At 34.6% G+C, this 23329-nt stretch overlaps 1 protein-coding gene across 1 annotated transcript in view; it reads right to left on the bottom strand.

Annotated features, from left to right (window-relative positions):
* Window positions 1–2499: 2499 nt before the first annotated feature.
* The window catches only part of LOC306847666 (atrial natriuretic peptide receptor 1-like), a 157048-nt gene continuing 136218 nt past the window's right edge, over window positions 2500–23329 (bottom strand). Inside the window, exons 16-22 of the mRNA XM_079381751.1 lie at window positions 11229–11397; window positions 8594–8740; window positions 7160–7283; window positions 6946–7014; window positions 6373–6547; window positions 6134–6232; window positions 2500–5111 (exon numbers count right to left, since the gene is read on the bottom strand). Coding sequence (XP_079237877.1) covers window positions 4960–5111; window positions 6134–6232; window positions 6373–6547; window positions 6946–7014; window positions 7160–7283; window positions 8594–8740; window positions 11229–11397 — 935 coding nt within the window. The 3' untranslated portion in view covers window positions 2500–4959. The remainder of the gene's footprint in view (window positions 5112–6133; window positions 6233–6372; window positions 6548–6945; window positions 7015–7159; window positions 7284–8593; window positions 8741–11228; window positions 11398–23329) is intronic.

The following is a 23329-nucleotide window of genomic DNA, read 5'->3' as shown; positions in this document are numbered from 1 at the left end:
TAAATGTGAAAACAGCAGACATTTTGTCGTATTGGGGCTCTCGACAAGAAAAAGCAATATAATTCGAAGATTTAAAAAAATATATATTACCATTATATTTAACGTAATAACAAAAACAACAACCGTTATTTTATAAGTATTACTTTATAATTAATAATACTAGCCTGTTCATTGTAATTGTTTTACAATTATAAAATTGTAATCGAAAATTATGATTATTATATTCAAATACAATCAAATAATTCCATATATCACTAAGAAAGCTAATTTCTGGCACTTATATTTTTCATAAATATATATTATATGCTGTTAATTCTGTTTCAAAATTATTTTATATAATTAAATATTGCTGAAAAGCCATTATATAGGCTATAAAATGTAGCATATAATACATTTTAATTACAGATATGTTGTGGAAGATTACTTTATTAGTATTAGATATTATTTGATATATATATACAGTTTAAAGCGTATGGTCTTCTAAGTTTACTCATTTTCAATATCTTAATATACATATCACACTATTTTATATAGTAGAATATATATTCTACTATATAAAATACTATTTTATATAGTAGAATATATATTCTACTATATAAAATAGTGTGATATGTATATTAATAAAGGTTGCTTTGAATTGTTGTGTCTGGTGTCTCTCATCTTCCTCTTGACAATACCCCATAGATTGTGGGAAGTCGTGGCCTAATGGTTAGAGAGTCGGACTCGTAATCGAAAGGTTGCGAGTTCGAGCCCCCGGCCGGCAGGGATTGTAGGTGGGGGGAGGGAATGTCCAGCGCTCTCTCCACCCTCAATACCACGACTGAGGTGCCCTTGAGCAAGGCACCGAACCCCCAATTGCTCCCCGGGCGCTGCAGCATGGCTGCCCACTGCTCCGTGTGTGTGTGTGTGTGTGTGTGTGTGTGTGTGTGTGCATTTGTTCACTACTCACTGCTGTGTGTGTGCACTTGGATGGGTTAAACGCAGAGCACCAATTTCGAGTATGTCACCAGTATGGTGACAATTTCGAGTATGTATGGTCACCATACTTGACAATACGTCACGACGACGACGACGATTCTCTATGATTCTCAGGTCAGGCGAGTTTGCTGGCCAATCAAGCACAGTAACACCATGGTCATTGAACCAGCTTTTGGTACCTTTGGCAGTGTGGGCAGGTGCCAAGTCCTGCTGGAAAATGAAATCAGCATCTCCATAAAGCTTGTCAGCAGAAGGAAGCATGAAGTGCTCTAAAACTTCCTGGCAGATGGCTGCATTGACTGTGGACTTCAGAAAACACAGTGGACCAACACCAGCAGATGACATGGCAGCCCAAATCATCACTGACTGTGGAAACTTCACACTGGACTTCAAGCAACATGAATTCTGTGCCTCTCCAGTCTTCCTCCAGACTCTGGGACCTTGATTTCCAAATGTAATGCAAAATTGACTTTCATCTGAAAAGAGGACTTTGGACCACTGAGCAACAGTCCAGTTCTTTTTCTCCACAGCCCAGGTGAGACGCTTCTGACGTTGTCTCTGGTTCAGAAGTGGCTTGGTAGCCCTTTTCCTGAAGACGTCTGAGCGTGGTGACTCTTGATGCACTGACTCCAGCTTCAGTCCACTCCTTGTGAAGCTCTGCCAAGTGTTTGAATCAGCTTTGTTTGACAGTATTCTCAAGCTTGCCGTCATCCCTGTTGCTTGTGCACCTTTTCCTACCCAAATTCTTCCTTCCAGTCAACTTTGCATTTAATATGCTTTGATACAGCACTCTGTAAACAGCCACAGCTTTCAGTAATGACCCTCTGTGACTTACCCTCTTTGTGGAGGGCGTCAGTGTTCGTCTTCTGGATCCTTGCCAAGTCAGCTGTCTTCCCCATTATTGTGGTTTCAAAGAACAAGAGATACCCGGAATTTATACTGTAGGGAAGGTCATTAATTGAAACTCAAATGTAAATATTCTAATATTTTGAAATACTTATTTTTGACGTTCACGAGCTATAAACTCGAATCATCAAAATTAAAAAAAAAACTTTTGAAATATTTTACTTTACATGTAATGAATCTAAAATATATGAAAGTTTCACTTTTTGAAATAAGTTACAACAAAAAATGAACTTTTTCACAATATTCTAATTTTTTTAGATGTACCTGTAATATGAAAAGCAGCAATTCCTTATATTGTGACATATTAACACATTATATTATTCTGCATACTTTCAATATACAGTAAACATTTGTTGATCGTTAATAAGTAAATATATTTTAACAATAAAACAATTCATATATTTAAGAAACTGCAAAAATGGAAAACAAAGGTTGTTTTGGTGAACAGAAACTACACATGACAATTTACCCCAATATAAATGGTTTCTACCTGCCAAAATATAATTGAACAGTGCTAATATAGCAGTGCTTGCCTCTTAGATGCATTATTCTTTAAAAGGCTGACTTTGTGAGACAAATACCACATTACTGTACACCATTAAAAGCACAAGAATTAGTGAAGATGGCTCAGTGTTTTTAATGTGTTTATTTTACATAATACCCCCTCCCCCCAAACATAAAAAAAACACAATAATCAATTTAAACTTCACTTAAAGACTTTGTAGTAATGCATACAAATATCCCCCACAGACCCAACTATTCTAACCACACATAGAGGACAGATTAATCAATACAATCATTATTCATGCCCTCCCAACAGAGCTGCTGCTTAAAGACTGTACATCTGACATTATCAATCAGGATCTCATGACACAGGACGTCCGCTGTCACGTCCTCGTGCTGCATTGCTACAGTTTGACTGACAGTTGTCACAGCAGAAGATAAGTGATGTGGAGAAACACTGCATTTATTTACATCTGGCCCAGACATTCATGTTTATTTCAAAAATAGAGCGGCGTGATTAAAGCTTTTAATGCCACCAGATAATCGTTGGACTGTTTCTTCTCAGGATGTACTGTATGCAGTCATCAGCACAGGAAGTGGATCAAAGATTTCGGATTACACTAAAATGTTACAGCCATCCCAGAGGACACTGACCCGGTGAGATTCGATGGCTCAGCAGGTGTCATCGCAGCAGGGAAAGCTTCTGTCCACATCCTCATTATCTAAGCTTAGACACAGGTGAACTGACACCTTACAAAACAAAAGAATCTGTGTGAGTTTTCCGAATGGGGGAGAAATATGTGATTTAACTTGATCTTAAACTTCATGCTGGGTGGAATTGGGCATAGCTGAGATTTTGTTGTGTGCAACAGGAAGCTGTTTCATGTTATGAGAAAATACTGAGTACACATTAATGAAGATGAAGATCAAGGACAAATCTGCTATGATCTTCAAAACATCGAGAGCTGATAAATATTAAAAGGTGTATGATGTAGACATGTTGATGGTGGTAAATAAAGTGGTAGCAGCTTTGATTGGAAGGAAGTACACATTTTGCTGTTTGCATCATTACCAGTGTTATCTTATTATAGCTGTGTGTCACACTTATTTTGTTCTTCAATATTTTTCAATAGTTCTTCAATATTACAAAAGAGTATAGAAATGATGATATAGAGGGATATTTGACACAGTCTACACTACTGGTCAATGGTTTGGGGTTGATAAGATGTTTTCACAAGTCTCTTTATGCGCACCAAGGCTGCATTTGTTTGATCAAAAATACAGTATAATGTAATATTGTGAAATATTATAGCAATTTAAAATAACTCTTTTCTATTTGAATATATTTTCAAAATGTAATTTATTCCTGTGATACAAAGCTGAATTTTCAGCATCATTACTGCAGTCTTCAGTGTCACATGATTCTTCAGAAATCATTCTAATAAGTTTATTTGCTGATTCCAAGAAACATTTCTTATTATTATCAATGCTGAAAACCATTATGCTGCTTAATATTTTTATGGAAACTGTGACATTTTTTTCAAGGTTCTTTGATGAATAGAAAGTTAAAAAGAACAGCATTTATTTGAAACAAATCTCCTGTAACATTAAAAATGTGTTTACGGTCACTTTTGATCATTTTAATGCATCCTTGCTGAATAACTGTGTTCATGTCTTAAACTTTCTTAAGCAAATGAATGGATCCGAGTGGAATCTCCGAATTCACAAATTAAATCCCAGTGGATAACATCAAGTTCCATCTGGAAATATCTCACATTCTGGAAGTTAAAAGTGTTGGTGTTTCTTGATGACAGTAAGGGGAAAGTAAATCCAGCTATTAAATGAAGACAAGAATATCCCTGTGCTGGTTTCTCTGAAACACTATTGCAACATCAACATATGTGGATTTCTGAAGGGAATGCTCTTGAGATCTGAGAACAAAATCCACAATTGTACATTTCTATGCTTTCTTAACCATACTTGCCATTTATTATTATTTCTCTTCTGTGCGTAACTTTTATCTACGGTTCAAAACCCTCTGCTGACTGGATCAGTTTTGGCAGATAGAAGAGATCTGAACTGACCTGCATCAAAGAGGAGGAATCGAGAACATGGCTAAAAAACTAGAGTGACTACAGCACTGTGTCTCTGTGTGACCAATAACATGAATGACAACAAACAGACCCAGAGGACTCATGATGACTGCTTAAAAGAAATCTGGACGAAGACCTATCACTAAACACAATTCAAAACTCTACGAGACCCTTAAACACTCGATTCAGTCACACTTATGGTGTGTTAAATGATTCTGCTCAAGTATACTTTTTTCCGTTTGAGTTTACTTGGCAAAAAAAGTCACCGCTAGATTCCCATGAAGCAATAACGTGACGTTTTTGGGAAATTAAAGATGAACAAGACCCAGTTTTGAAACATTATTTTCTAAGTCAGGTCTTTTTCTGAAGAAACCTTCCTTCATCCCGGTGGTCCCACACTATCCCAGTACTTGTTTAGATGCGTTTGTTTTGTTCTCTCCTCTCTGGTGCATTGCTCTTTCTCTCTGTGTGTCAGTTTTTAGGCATTATCGGAGCTGATCTCTCCCAGCAGCCAGTACGTCCTCATCCGTCCCTTTCCCTTCATCTCCACATCTCCCCTGAGCTCCAGCTGGAAGCAGTTGAATTCCTGCAGGACGGCCCGTGTGGCCTCTGAAACATGGATCTTCAGGGCTGATGGGGGAGAAATCAGTGTATAGTAGATGATAAAATAATCACACACACTTTTCTCTGCATTTCTTTCCCTTACTGTGTCATTTTAGTTTACATCAAATTAAATAACATATAATCAGCCTTAAATACTGTGACTAAAGTTAATTATATTATATCGCTAGAAGAAGAAATACAACTTATAATTTCTTATGATAAATTCTAATTGATGTAAGTTTAGCTGCACAAACGCAGGCACCGTTTTAATGTCAGAACTATCAGCACATTAATACACAGTGTGACCAACTACATTTATATATTCAGAAATGGATTTTATGGTAAACTAAAATATACTTTAATGTCATTTCTATTAAAGTTTCTATGTCATGTATTTAAATATATTAGTAATTACACATCTGTAATAATGAAGTAGCAATTTAGTACATTTAAAATATATTAACTTTAAATTTAATATCAAATAACAGTTACAATTATAATCATCTACTTAATTAAATATGATAGTCAATACATTCAAATAAGTGTACTTCTTTAAGGCTTCTTTAATTTTATTTAATTAATAGTACATTATCTCTATGTACAGTTTTTTTTTTAAAATATACTTCTAAAGTTTGAAGCACACTTGAAGTGCATATTAAATACAATAAAGCAAACTTCTCTTTCTCAAGTGTTGCCAGGAGTTCAAGCATGGCATTTTATACATACAACTGTTTTTGTACTGAAATAAATCCTTCTTTAAATGCTGCTGTTTATTACTATATCACTATACTATATTTATATGGAAATTATTATTCCCGACTGCACAGTTTTACTCAAAGTTCACTCAAATGCCAGACTAGTTCAAATCAATCATCCAAAAGATGCAGCTTTTACATTCAAAGTGGTTAGCCAATCATAACAGAGATCATTTACATACAGAAGGCTTAAAGATGCAGTAAAAAATTGATCAATTCCACATGTCAGAAAGAGGGTGCAAAATGATCAGAAGTGTGGAATACAACCCTTTCACAAGTCTGGAGGCGCCTCACCTTCTCCATTGGATTCCATGCGTGAAGCTGTGTTGACGGTATCGCCAAACAAACAATACCGAGGCATTTTCAAACCAACCACCCCTGCACACACGGGGCCTGGACACATGAAAACACACACCCACACACACATAACCATCAGTCAAAGCTCCCCATTAGTCAGCCATCAACAAACAGATATGTCCTCAGAGAGGCCAGACTGTTCTCTATTAAACACTTTCATGACCCGTGATCCTCACCGCTGTGGATGCCAATGCGTAGGCGGAGCTGCTGGTCGGGTCGGTGGCGGATTCGAAAGGAGTGAACGGCCTCCAGCAGAGCCAGAGACATGCGGGCGATCTCGCGTGCGTTCAGTTTCCCGTTCCTCACAGGAAGGCCTGACACCACCATGTAGGCGTCACCGATGGTCTCCACCTGGGGGCGCCACACAAAAACACATCGTTTGGCTCAGTGGTGGGCAGAGACTGTGAGAAACACTTAAAAGGATACTTGTTGAACACTTGTTGTTTTGATACTTGTTGAACACAAAAGAAGGCATTTTGAAGAATGTGTGTGACTGAACAGTTGACGGTAGCCATTAACTTCAATAGTACAGAAAAAAACACAATGGAACTCAATGGCTACCAGAAACTATTTGGTTGCCAACATTCTTCAAAATATCTTCTTTTGTGCTCAACATTCATACAGGTTTGAAACAACATGAGAGTGAGCAAACGATGACAAATTTTCATTTTGGGTGAACTATCTCTTTAAGCTAATCGAGCACTTGTGTTGTTGAACAGGGAGTGAAAGTAATGACTATCTGGAATTACCTTGTACACGTCAAAATTGTCGATGATTGCATCAAAGCAAGTGTAGAGATCATTCAGCAGCGTCACCACCTGTGGCGGGTGCAAATCGACAAATAGATCAGCTATAATTCAATACTGCACTCACGATAGTCACAGTAAGAAAATAACAGAATTAGCCTATACATTTTTTTTGAGGAGCGTTTACTGAATTACCCCTTTACAGAGGGTTTCTAACCTGCATCGGTGTGCTTTCGGCTGATAATGCGGTGAAGCCCACAATATCACTGAAGTAGATGGTGACTGAGTCAAAGGCTTCTGCCTGCACCATCTCACCTCGCTTCAGCTGCTCAGCCACTGAGCTGAAACAAAACACATTACAAAAATGTAATTAGTGTTGTCAAATGATTAGTGATTAATCGCATCCAAAATAAAAGTTTGTTTACATAATACAGTACATGTGTGTGTATTGTGTATATTTATTATGTATATATAAATACAAACACATACAGCATATTACATGTATATATTTATATTCATATATGTAATTTATTCTTATCAATGCAGAAAACTTGGTAACACTTTATTTTAAGGTGTCATAATACAGAGTAATTACCTAATTAAGTACTTAGTAGTAGCCGTTGTACTTACATGAAACAAAATGTACTTATCGTGTAACTAAGTTATGGAACAGCCTGTAATTACAGTTTGTAATTATGTTAATGTAATAGGCAGCTACTGTTACACATATGTAACAGACCAAGTCTGTTACACAGCAACTTGTACACTTAAGTACAATCTTGATACACTTTAATTTAAGTAGCTTAAGCCTGTGTAATATTCTGTAATTGTAATGTAATTAGAAATGTATTACATGTATTTAAGGTGTATACTGGTGAGTTAAATCAAACTAAGGTGGAGCTGGATAAGGTGTACAGTATAGATACACATGAAGTACACTTAAGTACAATCTTGATACACTTTATTTTAAGTAGCTTATGCCTGTGTACTTACATTTGTAATTAGGTTGTATAATGTCTGCAACACATCTGTTACACAAGTAGCTGTGTAACAGACTCGGCCTATTACATCTACATAATTACAAACTGTAATTACAGGCTGTTCCATAACTTAGTTACATGGTAAGTACATTTTATTGCATGTAAGTACAACGGCTACTACTAAGTACTTAAATAGTTAATTACTCTGTATTATGGACACCTTAAAATAAAGTGTTACCTAAAACTTCTTCATATTATTGTGGAAACCATGATATATTTTTTCAAGATTCTTTGGTGAATAGAAAATTTGAAAGTATTTATTACAAATGATGTGTAACATTATAAACACCTCACTTTGGAAATCTGTCTCTGCCATACACACAAATAAACAAAAAATAAACAAGCAAGCAAGCAAATTGCAGATTTTTTTCTCTCACAATTCTGAGAATATACGTATCACACAATTCTGAGTTTTTCCCCCACAATTTTTAGTTTATATCCTGCGATTCTGACAACTGCGAGAACAAAGTCAAAATTTTGATACAAAACAAGAACTGTGAGATGTAATCTGAAATTGCAAGAAAGAAAGTCAGAATTCTGAGATTATATCTCAAAATTCAGAAAAAAAAGGTCAGAATTGCAAGATGGAAACTTGAAACATTGGGACTCACTGTGGGAGGATCTGATAGAGCAGAGCTTCAGCTTTACGCTTCTCCTCATGGTACGCCTGCGTCCTCTCCTCCACCAGCTCCTCCAGGTTATTGGCATACTGCTCCATACGGGACAGGAGGTTATCCAGGATGTTGGAACCATATCCCCTGAGGCCAAAACAGAGAAGATGAGGCAGAGAAAAGAGTTATGAATGTGTGTCTGATCACTTATGGAAGCCCGCTTCCGCCACTGAATAAAGAATAAAAAAAAAGGTTATTGCGACTTTTTATATCAGAAAAAAAGTTTGAATTGCGAGTTTATTTCTTGCAGGTCCGACTTTATTTCTTTATTTTGATATAAACTTGCAATTGCGAGACATAAAGTCGCAATTCTGAGAAAAAAATGTCAGAATTGCGAGTTTGCATCACTCAATTATGAGAAAAAAAGTCAGAATTGTGAAATAAAAAGTCGCAATTACCTTTTTAATTTTTTATTCAGTGGCGGAAACAGGCTTCCATAGATCACTGCAGCACTGGCAGTGGAGGCACAAAAAGATCAACTGAACCCCCATAATACACAAGGTTTATTATGTAAACAATGATTAAAAAAAAATATTAACTAATACAAATATTATTTAAAATGATATTTTAGTTGACTGGTTTTACTACAGATAAGAGCATAGTACTCCTAGCTCCATTATGCTCACATACTATCCCACAGAATTGCAATTTTGTCCACAAATCAGTGCATAAAATTTTAAAAGTGGTCTATTCCTTGCACATAATTATGAAACTGCATTCAGTGTCAATTAAATCAACACTTTTCTATTTTTTCCCAATAATAATAATAATAATAATAATTATTATTATTATTTTTGGTTGTTAATGTTGTTTTTGTGATTAATATTATACATGCCATTTTATTGCCTCATATTAATTAGGACAGTGGTTCTCAATTCCAGTCCTGGGGACCTCCTGCTCTGCATATTTTGCATGCCTCCCTTATTTAACACACCTGATTGAGATCATCAGCTTGTTAGGGGAGAGAACCCTGAACTGAACTAACGAGCTGATGATCTCAATCAGGTGTGGAATTGAGAACCACTGAATTAGGAGACTATGGCTGTGTCCAAATTCAGGGTCTGCATCCTTCGGAGTACTCATTTGAAGGATGTTACGTCACAGCGCCGCGACGAAGGCTGTCCAAATTCGTAGGATCCTTCAAATGCGGCCCACAAATACGTCCTCCTTTTCCCCGAATTGGAAGGATGGGTGTGGTGGATCCTTTCCCGTCCTACCTATCCCATAATTCTTTTCGGCAGAGCGTAATGGCGGACGAAGCGAGCGGTAGCGGAGTGGGAGAGGAGTTTCTCTGACAAAACAAGCTAAAGTTTATGCTTCGGCTCAATGAATTTGTAGGAGAAATTAGTAGAATACTTAAAAACAAATAAAAATAGGCTATAATGGCTTACCTGGATGTGACTGTCTTGTAGTCTGATATAAAAAACTCTCCGACAACGAGCAAAGAAAGTATTAAATTTATTTAATTGCTTTATTTCTTCCAAAAGAATTAAAATGAGGAGAATAACTCTTTGTTTGTCCATTTTCCCGCTTCTTGCTTGGCGCTGTCACGGTTGCTAGGCAACAGGATATGAGCAACGGGTAAGGGAGGGAACTGAAAGAAGGGTAGGCTGTCCAAATTCACAAACACCGACTTCCAGGTTTTGCGGACGTCGGAGGATCCCTCCTCCTTCAACCGGGTAGGAAGGATCCTAAGGAGGATGCAGACCCTGAATTTGGACACAGCCTATATAGACCAGGGTTCCTCAAATCTTTGCCTGGAGGTCCAATCTGCCCAATCTGCCACAGAGTTTAGCTCCAACCCTGATCAAACTCACCTACCTGTGATTTTCTAATGATCTTGAAGACTCTGATTAGCAGCTCAGGTGTGTTTGATCAGGGTTAGAGCTAAACTCTGCAGGAGTGGGCCAGATTTGAGGATGCCTGATATAGACGGTAGAACTTTGCAGATGAATGGCATAATAATGATGTATTATTATTATTATTATTATTATTATTATTATTATTACACATGCAGTTTTTTATTGACTAATACAAATCATTTAACAGACTTCTTATATTAAAGTGCTTTTAAAAAAAATGCATTGTCAAAACGTAGATAAACTGCACTAAACCAACAGGGTGACTAAAATGTATGAAAAATAAACAGCGTCTAGTTACAAGATGTAAAAAAACAAAAACCCTGTTATTAACATATATTTCCATATGCATATAAATTTCAGGTAACACTTTATTTTAAGGACCAATTCTTACTAATTAGTAGTTGCTTATTACTAGTATATTGGCTGTTTATTATTACTTATAAAGCACATATTCATGCCTTATTTTGGATGTCCATATTTTAGATCCCACAGTCCTACCCCATACCTAAACTTAACAACTACCTTACTAACTATTAATAAGCAGCAAATTAGCAGTTTATAGAGACAAAAGTTGCTAGTTAGTTAATGGTGAGAAATGGTCTAAAGTGTGATAAAGCGTGACCAAATTTCATTCTTGTTGATGTAAAAAAAAAAAGTTCTATTTCATTTGTCATTTGAGCTCTTGTGTATGAACTGATTTGTGTTTCAGGTACCGGTTATTCTTGCGGAGCAGTACTTTAATCTGGTTGAAGTCGGGCCTCTCATTGACGTCTTCTGACCAGCAGCGCTGCATCAACTGTCCCAACTCATCACTGTGGCTCTGAGGACACAGCAGTGGACGCAGGTACGGCCAGCGACCCTCCGCCACACGCTCTATGATCTCTGAACCACAAAAAAAGAGACAGTAATGATAAGAAAAAATATAGCTGCGAGCAGCGATGACGGGCCCAAGCCGTCAGCATACGCCACCCCGGTGGCATCGATAAAACGGTGCCCAGCGAGCACAAGCATCACAGTAACCCTCTGGCAGTTTGGTTTTAAGGGATACGGCAATTAAAGGGTTAATCCAAACCATCAACTCTGTGAAACACACACACACAGAACAACATATAAAACTTTAAATTCTGTGAAAATATATTTTTCATTGGTAGTTGATGTTAGTTAATGCATTTACTAATGCTAACAAATGAGAAATTATTATAGTTACCAAAGGTTTTAATGATTTATAAGCATTTTTTAATGATTTATTTTTCCATTAACTAAAATGAATAATTTTTTCTAACACAAATGAATAAAGTAAAAAATATATTGTTAATATTTAATGTTATTTGTGAATTAACCAATGTTAAAAAACAACATTATTTAACTGTTGTTAATTTACATCATTAATAAATATATACCATTTAATGTTGAAATCAATGTTTTAATGTTTAAAATCAATTCCAAAATGTGTTAATATATTAAATTTTAAAGTTTTATCTTTTGAACATGACTATTTTTCTAATATTAAAAATATTTTGTTCATTGTTAGTTCATTGTAAGTTCATACTATCAATGAAGAATTAACATGCTTTAAAAAATATATTTTTCATTGTTAGTTCATGTTAATTAATGCATTCCCTACTGTTAACAAATGAGACTCAATTATAAAGTGTTATCAAAACCTTTAATGCTTTAAGCATTTTTTAAGGATTTTATTGAGAAGTTTAAACAGACTCTCTCTCTCTCTCTCTCTCTCTCTCTCCCCCTCCACACTCACTGAACTCACACAGTCAGTCACTCACCCAGTCACCTACCGCACACATTAGAAGCAGTGACAGGATATCTCTGATAAGTTTTAAAATTTTCTTCTCGCCATAGTGTACTGTAAATTCATGGAATTAATCACATATCCTCAGACTGTCTTGTTCTGTGTTTGGTGTGAATTTGTGGTTTCTGCTTGGAGGTGTATGAATTTGTTTACAGCCCGTTTTGAAAAAAAAAAACATAAAAAAAAAAAAGCCGACTTCCTGTTGGTCGTAGCTAATGTCTGTAAATTAGAAAGTTGTCCGGCTTAATGTGAACAATTTATGTACCAAGTTTGGTGTCTGTAGCTATCATTATATATATATATATAATCATTAATAATTATATTCCATTTAATGTTGATCAATATTAATTCCAAAATGTGTTAATATATTATTAAATTTTAAAGTTTCTCTTTTGAACATGACTATTTTTCTAACATTAAAAATATTTTGTTCATTGTTAGTTCATTGTAAGTTCATACTATCAATGAAGAATTAACATGCTGTAAAAAATTATATTTTTCATTGTTAGTTCATGTTAATTAATGCATTCCCTACTGTTAACAAATGAGACTTAATTATAAAGTGTTATCAAAACCTTTAATGCTTTATAAGCATTTTTTAAAGATTTAAAAAAAACAGACCCTCTCTCTCTTTCTCTCTCTCACCCAGCTCCTCAATCCACACAGTCACTCACACCCCACCCCACCCCCACCCCCTCACTCAGCTGCAGGCTGACAGGGAACTCTCACTCATAGAAGCATTGTAACAACTGTCTGATAGTTTTTAAATTTTCTCCTAAGCATAGTGTATTGTAAATTCATGAAATTAATCACATATCGTCAGACTGTATTGTTCTGTGTATGTAATTTTTTATGAAGTGTTTGGAAGCTGCTCTTAAAAGATAAAAAAAAAAAAAAAAATCTCTTTTTTACTGTAACTTTAATAAATTGCCATTAAATCATCGTTCAAGATATCCTAAATCCGTCCGCAATTTAGCATCTTCAGTATTTTGGCATCATGAGAAAAAATGTTTGGTGTGATTTACGTGTTTCTGCTTTGAGGAGTATGAATTTGTTTACAGCCCGTTTTAAAAAAAAACCCACATTAAAATAAATATAGCCGACGTCCTGTTGGTCGTAGCTAATGACTGTAAATTAGAAAGTTGTCCGGATTAATAAGAACAATTTATGTACCGAGTTTGGTGTCTGTAGCTAAAACTAACCCCCCCATTTTTGACAAAAGGTGGCGCTATAGAGTGTCTCTTCCACGCCCGTTTATGAGCTTTTTCCAGTGTCTAACTATCATTAATACTCATATGTGTGTTGAGTTTCATGACATTCTAAACATGTTATCTGCCTCAAAATCACCAGAAACGAATTTTCAACTTTGACACGTTGCCATGGCAACATAATTTTAGATATCAATATTCCCTTCACAGTTTTACATCGGCCGTGTTTTGACATTATTCTGGTGAAGTTTGAAGCAAATCGAGTAAAAATAAGATGCTGAATTCAAATCATTTTGAAAACGACACACTTCCTGCAGCCAGTTGGTGGCGCTATAACTTTCAGTCATAATAGTCACATCTATCCGATCGGCATCACACAACGAACAAACCACTGGAGTTTGATCTACATCATACAATGTATGTGGACGTTATTAGGCATTTCCTGGGTCTCATTTTTCGCCATAACTTCATCGCCTCGCCACGGGCAAACCGTTCGACATATCAAAAATATCTTCGCAATTTAGCGTCCCCAATGTCTTGAGATCATGTTCACCTAGTTTGGTGGCAATCGTATGGAAATCCTCAGAGGAGTATATCAAATTCCAGAGCATGCGCTTTTTAAACAGCCCTGAATAGCCGACTTCCTGTTGGGCGGAGCCTAAGACATGCAGCATGAAAGTTGTTCGGCTCAATGAGTTCTATATGTGTACCGAGTTTCATATGAATACGTGCAAGTATGTGTGAGCTATACATCAAGCTTTCTGACAATTTTCCAGGGGGCGCCGTAGAGCCCCTGTGCCACGCCCGGGTCCCAGCCTCAGCGGCGTCCTAATGGCCGCAGGTTCCAATGTGCGTGCCGATTTTCGAGAGTTTTCGGGCACGTTAAGGCCCCCAAAAGTGCCCGGATGATTGAAATAAAAAAAAAAAAAATAAAATAAAAAAAAAATAAATATAGCTGCGAGCAGCGATGACGGGCCCAAGCCGTCAGCATACGCCACCCCGGTGGCATCGATAAAACGGTGCCCAGCGAGCACAAGCATTACAGTAACCCTCTGGCAGTTTGGTTTTAAGGGATACGGCAATTAAAGGGTTAATCCAAACCATCAACTCTGTGAAACACACACACACACAGAACAACATATAAAACTTTAAATTCTGTGAAAATATATTTTTCATTGGTAGTTGATGTTAGTTAATGCATTTACTAATGCTAACAAATGAGAAATTATTATAGTTACCAAAGGTTTTAATGATTTATTTTTCCATTAACTAACATGAATATTTTTTTCTAACACAAATGAATAAAGTAAAAAATATATTGTTAATATTTAATGTTATTTGTGAATTAACCAATGTTAAAAAACAACATTATTTAACTGTTGTTAATTTACATCATTAATAAATATATACCATTTAATGTTGATCAAAATCAATTCCAAAATGTGTTAATATATTATTACATTTTAAAGTTTTATCTTTTGAACATGACTATTTTTCTAATATTAAAAATATTTTGTTCATTGTTAGTTCGTTGTAAGTTCATACTATCAATGAAGAATTAACATGCTGTAAAATATATATTTTTCATTGTTAGTTCATGTTAATTAATGCATTCCCTACTGTTAACAAATGAGACTTAATTATAAAGTGTTATCAAAACCTTTAATGCTTTATAAGCATTTTTTAAGGATTTTATTGAGAAGTTTAAACAGACCCTCTCTCTCTCTCTCTCTCCCCCTCCACACTCACTGAACTCACACAGTCAGTCACTCACCCAGTCACCCACCGCACACATTAGAAGCAGTGACAGGAGAACTCTGATAAGTTTTAAATTTTCTCCTCTCCATAGTGTATTGTAAATTCATGAAATTAATCACATATCCTCAGACTGTATTGTTCTGTGTATGTAATTTTTTATGAAGTGTTTGGAAGCTGCTCTTAAAAGATAAAAAAAAAAAAGTTCTCTTTTTTCTGTAACTTTAATAAATTGCCATTAAATCATCGTTCAAGATATCCTAAATCCGTCCACAATTTAGCATCTTCAGTATTTTGGCATCATGAGAAAAAATGTTTGGTGTGATTTCTGTGTTTCTGCTTGAAGGAGTATGAATTTGTTTACAGCCTGTTTAAAAAAAACCCACATTAAAATAAATATAGCCGACTTCCTGTTGGTCGTAGCTAATGACTGTAAATTAGAAAGTTGTCCGGATTAATAAGAACAATTTATGTACCGAGTTTGGTGTCTGTAGCTATCATTATATATATATATATATAAACATTAATAATTATATACCATTTAATGTTGTTCAATATTAATTCCAAAATGTGTTAATATATTATTAAATTTTAAAGTTTATCTTTTGAACATGACTATTTTTCTAACATTAAAAAGATTAATAAATGCTTTAAAAAAAAATTGTTCTTTGTTAGTTCATACTATCCTGGAAGAATTAACATGCTGTAAAAATATATTTTTCATTGTTAGTTCACGTTAATTAATGCATTTCCTAATGTTAAGAAATGAGACCTTATTATAAAGTGTTATCAAAACCTTTAATGCTTTATAAGCATTTTTTAAGGATTTTATTGAGAAGTTTAAACAGACCCTCTCTCTCTCTCTCTTTCTCTCCCCCTCCCCCTCCACACTCACTAAACTCACACAGTCAGTCACCCACCCAGTCACCCACCGCACACATTAGAAGCACAGTGACAGGAGAACTCTGATAAGTTTGAAAATTTTCTTTTCGCCATAGTGTATTGTAAATTCATGAAATAATCACATATCCTCAGACTGTCTTGTTCTGTGTATGTAATTTTTTATGAAGTGTTTGGAAGCTGCTCTTAAAAGATAAAAAAAAAAAGTGTTCTTTTTTACTGTAACTTTAATAAATTGCCATTAAATCATCGTTCAAGATATCCTAAATCCGTCCGCAATTTAGCATCATCAGTATTTTGGCATCATGACAAAAAATGTTTGGTGTGATTTCCGTGTTTCTGATTGGAGGAGTATGAATTTGTTTACAGCCCGTTTAAAAAAAAAAAAACACACATTAAAATAAATATAGCCAACTTCCTGTTGGTCGTAGCTAATGACTGTAAATTAGAAAGTTGTCCGGATTAATAAGAACAATTTATATACCGAGTTTGGTGTCTGTAGCTATCATATATATATATATATATATACAAATTAATAATTATATACCATTTAATGTTGATCAATATTAATTCCAAAATGTGTTAATATATTATTAAATTTTAAAGTTTATCTTTTGAACATGACTATTTTTCTAACATTAAAAAGATTAATAAATGCTTTAAAAAAAATTGCTCTTTGTTATTTCATACTATCATGGAAGAATTAACATGCTGTAAAAATATATTTTTCATTGTTAGTTCACGTTAATTAATGCATTTCCTAATGTTAAGAAATGAGACCTTATTATAAAGTGTTATCAAAATCTTTAATGATTTATAAGCATTTTTTTAAGATTTTAAAAAACAGACCCTCTCTCTCTTTCTCTCTCTCACCCACTGCCTCAATCCACACTCAATCCACACAGTCACTCACACAGTCACTCACAGCCCACCCCCACCCCTCACTCAGCAGCAGTGACAGGGAGCTCTCACTCAGAGGCAGGCTGGCAGGGAGCTCTCACTCAAAAGCAGCTCTGATAGTTTTTAAATTTTCTCCTCCGCATAGTGTATTGTAAATTCATGAAATTAATCCCATAACCTCAGACTGTATTGTTCTGTGTATGTAATTTTTTATGAAGTGTTTGGAAGCTGCTCTTAAAAGATAAAAAAAAAATGTTTTTTCTTGTTTACTGTAACTTTAATAAATTTCCATTAAATCATCGTTCAAGATATCCTAAATCCGTCCGCAATTTAGCATCATCAGTATTTTGGCATCATGAGAAAAAATGTTTGGTGTGATTTCCGTGTTTCTGTTTGGAGGAGTATGAATTTGTTTACAGCCCGTTTAAAAAAAAAACCCACATTAAAATAAATATAGCCGACTTCCTGTTGGTCGTAGCTAATGACTGTAAATTAGAAAGTTGTCCGGATTAATAAGAACAATTTATGTACCGAGTTTGGTGTCTGTAGCTATCATTATATATATATAAACATTAATAATTATATACCATTTAATGTTGATCAATATTAATTCCAAAATGTGTTAATATATTATTACATTTGAAAGTTTATCTTTTGAACATGACTATTTTTCTAACATTAAAAAGATTAATAAATGCTTTAAAAAAATTGTTCTTTGTTAGTTCATACTATCATGGAAGAATTAACATGATGTAAAAATATATTTTTCATTGTTAGTTCACGTTAATTAATGCATTTCCTAATGTTAAGAATTGAGACCTTATTTAATGATTTATAAGCATTTTTTAAAGATTTTAAAAAACAGACCCTCTCTCTCTTTCTCTCTCTCACCCAGCTCCTCAATCCACACAGTCACTCACACAGTCACTCACACCCCACCCCACCCCACCCCTCACTCAGCTGCAGGCTGACAGGGATCTCTCACTCAGAAGCAGTCTAAGAGCTCTCTGATAGTTTTTAAATTTTCTCCTAAGCATAGTGTATTGTAAATTCATGAAATTAATCACATATCCTCAGACTGTATTGTTCTGTGTATGTAATTTTTTATGAAGTGTTTGGAAGCTGCTCTTAAAAGATAAAAAAAAAAAAAAATTATCTTTTTTACTGTAACTTTAATAAATTGCCATTAAATCATCGTTCAAGATATCCTAAATCCGTCCGCAATTTAGCATCTTCAGTATTTTGGCATCATGATAAAAAATGTTTGGTGTGATTTCCGTGTTTCTGCTTGGAGGAGTATTAATTTGTTTACAGCCCGTTTTAAAAAAAAAACCCACATTAAAATAAATATAGCCGACTTCCTGTTGGTCGTAGCTAATGACTGTAAATTAGAAAATTGTCCGGATTAATAAGAACAATTTATGTACCGAGTTTGGTGTCTGTAGCTAAAACTAACCCCCTCATTTTTGACAAAAGGTGGCGCTATAGAGTGTCTCTTCCACGCCCGTTTATGAGCTTTTTCCAGTGTCTAACTATCATTAATACTGATATGTGTGTTGAGTTTCATGACATTCTAAACATGTTATCTGCCTCAAAATCACCAGAAACGAATTTTCAACTTTGACACGTTGCCATGGCAACATAATTTTAGATATCAATATTCCCTTCACAGTTTTACATCGGCCGTGTTTTGACATTATTCTGGTGAAGTTTGAAGCAAATCGAGGTAAAAGAAGATGCTGAATTCAAAGCATTTTGAAAACGACACACTTCCTGCAGCCAGTTGGTGGCGCTATAACTTTCAGTCATAATAGTCACATCTATCCGATCGGCATCATACAACGAACAAATCACTGAAGTTTGATATACATCATACAATGTATGTGGACGTTATTAGGCATTTCCTGGGTCTCATTTTTCGCCATAACTTCATCGCCTCGCCACGGGCAAACCGTTCGACATATCAAAAATATCTTCGCAATTTAGCGTCCCCAATGTCTTGAGATCATGTTCACCTAGTTTGGTGGCAATCGTATGGAAATCCTCAGAGGAGTATATCAAATTCCAGAGCATGCGCTTTTTAAACAGCCCTGAATAGCCGACTTCCTGTTGGGCGGAGCCTATGACATGCTGCGCGGAAGTTGTTCGGCTCAATGAGTTCTATATGTGTACCGAGTTTCATATGAATACGTGCAAGTATGTGTGAGCTATACATCAAGCTTTCTGACAATTTTCCAGGGGGCGCCGTAGAGCCCCTGTGCCACGCCCGGGTCCCAGCCTCAGCGGCGTCCTAATGGCCGCAGGTTCCAACGTGCGTGCCAATTTTCGAGAGTTTTCGGGCACGTTAAGGCCCCCAAAAGTGCCCGGATGATTGAAAAAAAAAAAAAAAAAAAAAAAAAAAAAAATATAGCTGCGAGCAGCGATGACGGGCCCAAGCCGTCAGCATACGCCACCCCGGTGGCATCGATAAAACGGTGCCCAGCGAGCACAAGCATTACAGTAACCCTCTGGCAGTTTGGTTTTAAGGGATACGGCAATTAAAGGGTTAATCCAAACCATCAACTCTGTGAAACACACACACACACAGAACAACATATAAAACTTTAAATTCTGTGAAAATATATTTTTCATTGGTAGTTGATGTTAGTTAATGCATTTACTAATGCTAACAAATGAGAAATTATTATAGTTACCAAAGGTTTTAATGATTTATTTTTCCATTAACTAACATGAATATTTTTTTCTAACACAAATGAATAAAGTAAAAAATATATTGTTAATATTTAATGTTATTTGTGAATTAACCAATGTTAAAAAACAACATTATTTAACTGTTGTTAATTTACATCATTAATAAATATATACCATTTAATGTTGATCAAAATCAATTCCAAAATGTGTTAATATATTATTACATTTTAAAGTTTTATCTTTTGAACATGACTATTTTTCTAATATTAAAAATATTTTGTTCATTGTTAGTTCGTTGTAAGTTCATACTATCAATGAAGAATTAACATGCTGTAAAATATATATTTTTCATTGTTAGTTCATGTTAATTAATGCATTCCCTACTGTTAACAAATGAGACTTAATTATAAAGTGTTATCAAAACCTTTAATGCTTTATAAGCATTTTTTAAGGATTTTATTGAGAAGTTTAAACAGACCCTCTCTCTCTCTCTCTCTCCCCCTCCACACTCACTGAACTCACACAGTCAGTCACTCACCCAGTCACCCACCGCACACATTAGAAGCAGTGACAGGAGAACTCTGATAAGTTTTAAATTTTCTCCTCTCCATAGTGTATTGTAAATTCATGAAATTAATCACATATCCTCAGACTGTATTGTTCTGTGTATGTAATTTTTTATGAAGTGTTTGGAAGCTGCTCTTAAAAGATAAAAAAAAAAAAGTTCTCTTTTTTCTGTAACTTTAATAAATTGCCATTAAATCATCGTTCAAGATATCCTAAATCCGTCCACAATTTAGCATCTTCAGTATTTTGGCATCATGAGAAAAAATGTTTGGTGTGATTTCTGTGTTTCTGCTTGAAGGAGTATGAATTTGTTTACAGCCTGTTTAAAAAAAACCCACATTAAAATAAATATAGCCGACTTCCTGTTGGTCGTAGCTAATGACTGTAAATTAGAAAGTTGTCCGGATTAATAAGAACAATTTATGTACCGAGTTTGGTGTCTGTAGCTATCATTATATATATATATATATAAACATTAATAATTATATACCATTTAATGTTGTTCAATATTAATTCCAAAATGTGTTAATATATTATTAAATTTTAAAGTTTATCTTTTGAACATGACTATTTTTCTAACATTAAAAAGATTAATAAATGCTTTAAAAAAAAATTGTTCTTTGTTAGTTCATACTATCCTGGAAGAATTAACATGCTGTAAAAATATATTTTTCATTGTTAGTTCACGTTAATTAATGCATTTCCTAATGTTAAGAAATGAGACCTTATTATAAAGTGTTATCAAAACCTTTAATGCTTTATAAGCATTTTTTAAGGATTTTATTGAGAAGTTTAAACAGACCCTCTCTCTCTCTCTCTTTCTCTCCCCCTCCCCCTCCACACTCACTAAACTCACACAGTCAGTCACCCACCCAGTCACCCACCGCACACATTAGAAGCACAGTGACAGGAGAACTCTGATAAGTTTGAAAATTTTCTTTTCGCCATAGTGTATTGTAAATTCATGAAATAATCACATATCCTCAGACTGTCTTGTTCTGTGTATGTAATTTTTTATGAAGTGTTTGGAAGCTGCTCTTAAAAGATAAAAAAAAAAAGTGTTCTTTTTTACTGTAACTTTAATAAATTGCCATTAAATCATCGTTCAAGATATCCTAAATCCGTCCGCAATTTAGCATCATCAGTATTTTGGCATCATGACAAAAAATGTTTGGTGTGATTTCCGTGTTTCTGATTGGAGGAGTATGAATTTGTTTACAGCCCGTTTAAAAAAAAAAAACACACATTAAAATAAATATAGCCGACTTCCTGTTGGTCGTAGCTAATGACTGTAAATTAGAAAGTTGTCCGGATTAATAAGAACAATTTATATACCGAGTTTGGTGTCTGTAGCTATCATATATATATATATATATATATACAAATTAATAATTATATACCATTTAATGTTGATCAATATTAATTCCAAAATGTGTTAATATATTATTAAATTTTAAAGTTTATCTTTTGAACATGACTATTTTTCTAACATTAAAAAGATTAATAAATGCTTTAAAAAAAATTGCTCTTTGTTATTTCATACTATCATGGAAGAATTAACATGCTGTAAAAATATATTTTTCATTGTTAGTTCACGTTAATTAATGCATTTCCTAATGTTAAGAAATGAGACCTTATTATAAAGTGTTATCAAAATCTTTAATGATTTATAAGCATTTTTTTAAGATTTTAAAAAACAGACCCTCTCTCTCTTTCTCTCTCTCACCCACTGCCTCAATCCACACTCAATCCACACAGTCACTCACACAGTCACTCACAGCCCACCCCCACCCCTCACTCAGCAGCAGTGACAGGGAGCTCTCACTCAGAGGCAGGCTGGCAGGGAGCTCTCACTCAAAAGCAGCTCTGATAGTTTTTAAATTTTCTCCTCCGCATAGTGTATTGTAAATTCATGAAATTAATCCCATAACCTCAGACTGTATTGTTCTGTGTATGTAATTTTTTATGAAGTGTTTGGAAGCTGCTCTTAAAAGATAAAAAAAAAATGTTTTTTCTTGTTTACTGTAACTTTAATAAATTTCCATTAAATCATCGTTCAAGATATCCTAAATCCGTCCGCAATTTAGCATCATCAGTATTTTGGCATCATGAGAAAAAATGTTTGGTGTGATTTCCGTGTTTCTGTTTGGAGGAGTATGAATTTGTTTACAGCCCGTTTAAAAAAAAAACCCACATTAAAATAAATATAGCCGACTTCCTGTTGGTCGTAGCTAATGACTGTAAATTAGAAAGTTGTCCGGATTAATAAGAACAATTTATGTACCGAGTTTGGTGTCTGTAGCTATCATTATATATATATAAACATTAATAATTATATACCATTTAATGTTGATCAATATTAATTCCAAAATGTGTTAATATATTATTACATTTGAAAGTTTATCTTTTGAACATGACTATTTTTCTAACATTAAAAAGATTAATAAATGCTTTAAAAAAATTGTTCTTTGTTAGTTCATACTATCATGGAAGAATTAACATGATGTAAAAATATATTTTTCATTGTTAGTTCACGTTAATTAATGCATTTCCTAATGTTAAGAATTGAGACCTTATTTAATGATTTATAAGCATTTTTTAAAGATTTTAAAAAACAGACCCTCTCTCTCTTTCTCTCTCTCACCCAGCTCCTCAATCCACACAGTCACTCACACAGTCACTCACACCCCACCCCACCCCACCCCTCACTCAGCTGCAGGCTGACAGGGATCTCTCACTCAGAAGCAGTCTAAGAGCTCTCTGATAGTTTTTAAATTTTCTCCTAAGCATAGTGTATTGTAAATTCATGAAATTAATCACATATCCTCAGACTGTATTGTTCTGTGTATGTAATTTTTTATGAAGTGTTTGGAAGCTGCTCTTAAAAGATAAAAAAAAAAAAAAATTATCTTTTTTACTGTAACTTTAATAAATTGCCATTAAATCATCGTTCAAGATATCCTAAATCCGTCCGCAATTTAGC

This window comes from Barbus barbus (assembly GCF_936440315.1).
Source record: "Barbus barbus genome assembly, chromosome: 27".
NCBI lineage: Eukaryota > Metazoa > Chordata > Actinopteri > Cypriniformes > Cyprinidae > Barbus > Barbus barbus.
Note: the sequence above shows the minus strand (reverse complement) of the source record. Positions and strands in the feature narration are given on the sequence as shown.